This window comes from Dipodomys ordii, unplaced genomic scaffold (assembly GCF_000151885.1).
Source record: "Dipodomys ordii isolate 6190 unplaced genomic scaffold, Dord_2.0 Scaffold22, whole genome shotgun sequence".
NCBI classification, from domain to species: Eukaryota; Metazoa; Chordata; class Mammalia; order Rodentia; family Heteromyidae; genus Dipodomys; species Dipodomys ordii.
Window position 1 is genome coordinate 1 of NW_012267238.1, and position 3,414 is coordinate 3,414.

General features: G+C 59.5%; 1 protein-coding gene across 2 annotated transcripts in view; it reads right to left on the reverse strand.

The window, feature by feature from the left end:
- Window positions 1-1,348: 1,348 nt before the first annotated feature.
- Window positions 1,349-3,414, reverse strand: part of Cptp (ceramide-1-phosphate transfer protein) — a 2,819-nt gene continuing 753 nt past the window's right edge. Inside the window, exons 1-3 of one of the 2 annotated variants that reach the window (XM_013014211.1) lie at window positions 3,213-3,310; window positions 2,362-2,496; window positions 1,349-2,170 (exon numbers count right to left, since the gene is read on the reverse strand). In XM_013014211.1, the coding sequence (XP_012869665.1) occupies window positions 1,648-2,170; window positions 2,362-2,483 (645 nt within the window). In that variant the 5' untranslated portion in view covers window positions 2,484-2,496; window positions 3,213-3,310 and the 3' untranslated portion in view covers window positions 1,349-1,647. Of the gene's footprint in view, window positions 2,171-2,361; window positions 2,497-3,212; window positions 3,311-3,414 lie in introns of those variants that run through there. The other variant, XM_013014210.1, reaches the window with a different exon arrangement.

Sequence of the window (3,414 nt, forward strand, 5' to 3'; positions counted from 1 at the left end):
AAGTGTGCAAACGGCTTGGCAGTGAGGCCCGTAAAGCACAGGTAAGTGTGCAAATGGCTTGGCACAGTGAGGCCCGTAAAGCACAGGAAAGTGTGCTAAGTGTGCACACGCCTTGGCACCCCGCAATCCCACCCAGCACACACAGCTGCATCTGCAGCCTTGCTCTCGGCCAGTCCTCACTGGTCACTGGTCTTACCCCATGTTACGTGAGTGGTTCCTGGCTGTGTGGCGGGCACTTAGTCCCAGGATGCGAGGTCAGAGTGCAGTGCCAAAAGGTCCCCCGGGAAGCTGTCCTTTTCCTATCCAAGTGGCTGCCACTGCAGACAACAGTCCCAGCCCGGTCCAGGCTGCCTGGAACCTATCTCCTCAACTAAAGTCCTGAGGCAGGGCACCCTGGGGTCTGTTTTCTCGTCTGTAAAATGGAGCAATTCGGATCTCGTGGAGGGCAGCCAAGCCACAGTCAGGGGCACAGGGCAGCGGCTGGCCAGGCATGCCCCTCCTCCGCAGCTCACCCGCCCTCCCCGGGCCAGGCCCTCCCCATTCCTCCCCCAGTGAGCAGGTTCCCAGGACACCGGAAACCCCATCCTAGGACACCACGCTCAGTCCTAAGAGTCATTTATTCACGTTGGGAGTAGCACAGGTGGCACAGGGCTCTGGGGCGTGGCGGACCAAACACTTGCTCTATGCACATTGCAGCGCTGTGCTCAGGGGTCTGGCTTGGGGCCCCCCAGGAAGTCAGGAGAGGCCACGCCCCTAAGTGCTGGGCGATGTTGAGCTGGGCCTGGTCATCTGGTTGTCTTATCAGCTAGGCCAGAGCCCATCCCCTTCTGCCAGTAACACCTTACCTATTTCCTGGGCACCAAGGGACAGGGGCAGGACAGGACAGGACAGGACGTCTCCCGGGGTGCCGGCTGAGGAGGGTAAGGGCTGGCAGCGGTGCCGGGCCCCCAGTGCCTTAGGTTGTGCTGGGGGAGCCTGCAATAGCACCACTGCGGGAGCCTGGGGTGTCCCTCAGGGAGGAAGCCACACAGGGGTGTGGAGGAGGTGGTCTGGTTGTGTCTTGGGCCCTTCTAGAAAAGCCAGGGTCAAGGCTTTAGTTCCTAGTTGCCTGTATGGCCTGCTCAGCGTGCAGAGGTGTTAGTAAGGGGCAGCCAAGAGGCAAGCAGAGGGTGCAGCGCCCTCGGACGCTCACCCTTCTGGGGGTGTGGTAGCATGGAGGGGCCGAGGCCCAGGGGCCCAGGGCTGCCCATCTGCACAAATGCTGTGTCCCAGGCCTGGGGCAGACACAGGGAGAATCACGGGCTGGGCACTTCGGTTGGAGGGAAGACAGAGCCTCGTGGTGCCGCTTCGTGGATTCCACACCTGAGTGGTGTAGCAACATCCTGGCTCTCCCTGCCCTGCCTCCTCCACCTTCCACACCTCAGGGCGGCCTGGCTGCATACACTGCATAGGCTGAGGGAGAAGCTGGGCTCAGGTTTGTTGTCCAGGCCCAGGAAGGCAGCTACCCTGTGCCTCTCCTGATCTGGGGACCACCGCCTTTCCTGCCAGAGCCTGTGGTATTCAGCAAGCCCTGCTGTGAACTGAGGGCCCCAGGCTGCCCCGGCTCAGCTCCAGGCAAGGGAGGCCCACTGGGCCTGGCGTCGGTCCCTAGGGCAGGTCCAGCAGGGAGTGTTCGGCATAGAGCTTCTGGGAAACGTCGTACACATGCTCAATGAAGGGCAGGGCCTCACCCAGCATCTCTATGGCCTGTTCAGGGGACCCCACGTTCATGACCTCGAGGAAGACCTTGCGGGTGGGCAGGGTGCAGAAGGCCACTGTGACCGCCCGGCGCACGATCCAGGGGTGGTAGGCAGCCAGGGAGGCATTGTAGGAGTCAGTGCAGAGCACCGCCGTGCGTGCGTCCTCCGGGCTGGTGCGCAGGCTCTCCAGGAACAGCTGCAGCCAGCGCAGTGCACGGTGCAGGCGCAGCATGGTCCGGCAGCCTGAGTCCGGGTGACGAGAGCGGCGGTCCATATCCACCAGCTTGTTCCCAACCTCGTAGGCCACCATGGACTGCAGACTGGTGTAGTGCTCACGCTGGGGGCTGCTGCGCAGCTGTTCCATGACCTGCAGCTTTGAGACCACGTCCTTGGAGATGAACGAGAAGATGGTGCCCAGGCTATTCAGAAACCTGTGTGGGGAAGCGGGAGCTAGCAGCTGCCTACACCCTGGGCTGCTGTCCAGCAGTGGTACGGGAACAGCACCCGGGCCTGCTATGGCCGGGTGACCACAGCCTGCCAGCGGGACGCCTGAGGCGCACGGCCTCGGGCCACGGCTGCGCCTTTCAGGATGTCTGCAGGGAGGCAACTCCTAGGCACGCACCTGACCAGTCCCTTCCAGCTGTTGATGTAGTGGTCCAGCAGTACCTCTTCATCCTCCGTCAGACACTGCTTAAAACTGACCAGGACGACTTTCAGGTTGAACTCTGACTCCGAATCCTCCATCTTTCAACATGAGCTGAAACAGTTTTACATAGAACTTATGGGTCAGCTCACTTTGTCACTCATTTTCTCAGGAAGATGGGGAAGGACAGTCAAAAGAGCTGGGTGCTGGGGGCTCATAGCTGTAATCCCAGCTATTCGGGAGGCTAAGATTCAGAGGATAGAAGTTCCAGAGCAGCCCAGGCAGAAAAGTCAATGAGACTCCATCTCCAAAATAACCAACAAAAAGGAGGGATAGAGGTGCGACTCAAGATTGTAGAGCACCAGCTGCACAAATAAGCCAAAGCAAGGTCAAGGCCTTAGGTTCAAATTCCTGGTACTGACAAAGGAGAGGGTTGGGGAGTGAGTGAGGGAGGGAGGGAGTAAGGGAGGGAGGGTGAGAAAGGAGAGAGACAGAGACACAGAGACAGCAGACAGAGACAGAAGGACAGAGTGGGGCCCATTCAGACACCGGTGGCTCACACCTGTAACCCTAGCTGCTCAAGAGGCTTGATCTGAGAATTGCAGTTCCAAGCCAGGACATGAGACTTTTATCTCTAATCAACCATCAAAAAGTCACGACTGGAAGGGCGGCTGGAGTGAAAAAGCAAAGGGACAGCACTCAGGCCAAGTTCAAGCCTCAGCACCGGTATTTTCACGCACCTGAGTGTACACACACACACACACACACAAGAAATAGCGGGGTACTGACACTGTCAGCTTAGAGCACATAGTAAAGCCATGTCTCCTTACCTGAACTCCCTACTCTAAAGGTGCATGTGCTCAGATGCCAACCGGACAGCTGCTATGCCCTGGGCAGGTTTCATACCCGCAGCCTTCGGCATGGCCTCTCCCTCATACCCACGGCCTTCGGCGTGGCCTCTCCCTCGTACCCGCGGCCTTCGGCGTGGCCTCTCCCTCGTACCCGCGGCCTTCGGCGTGGCCTCTCCCTCGT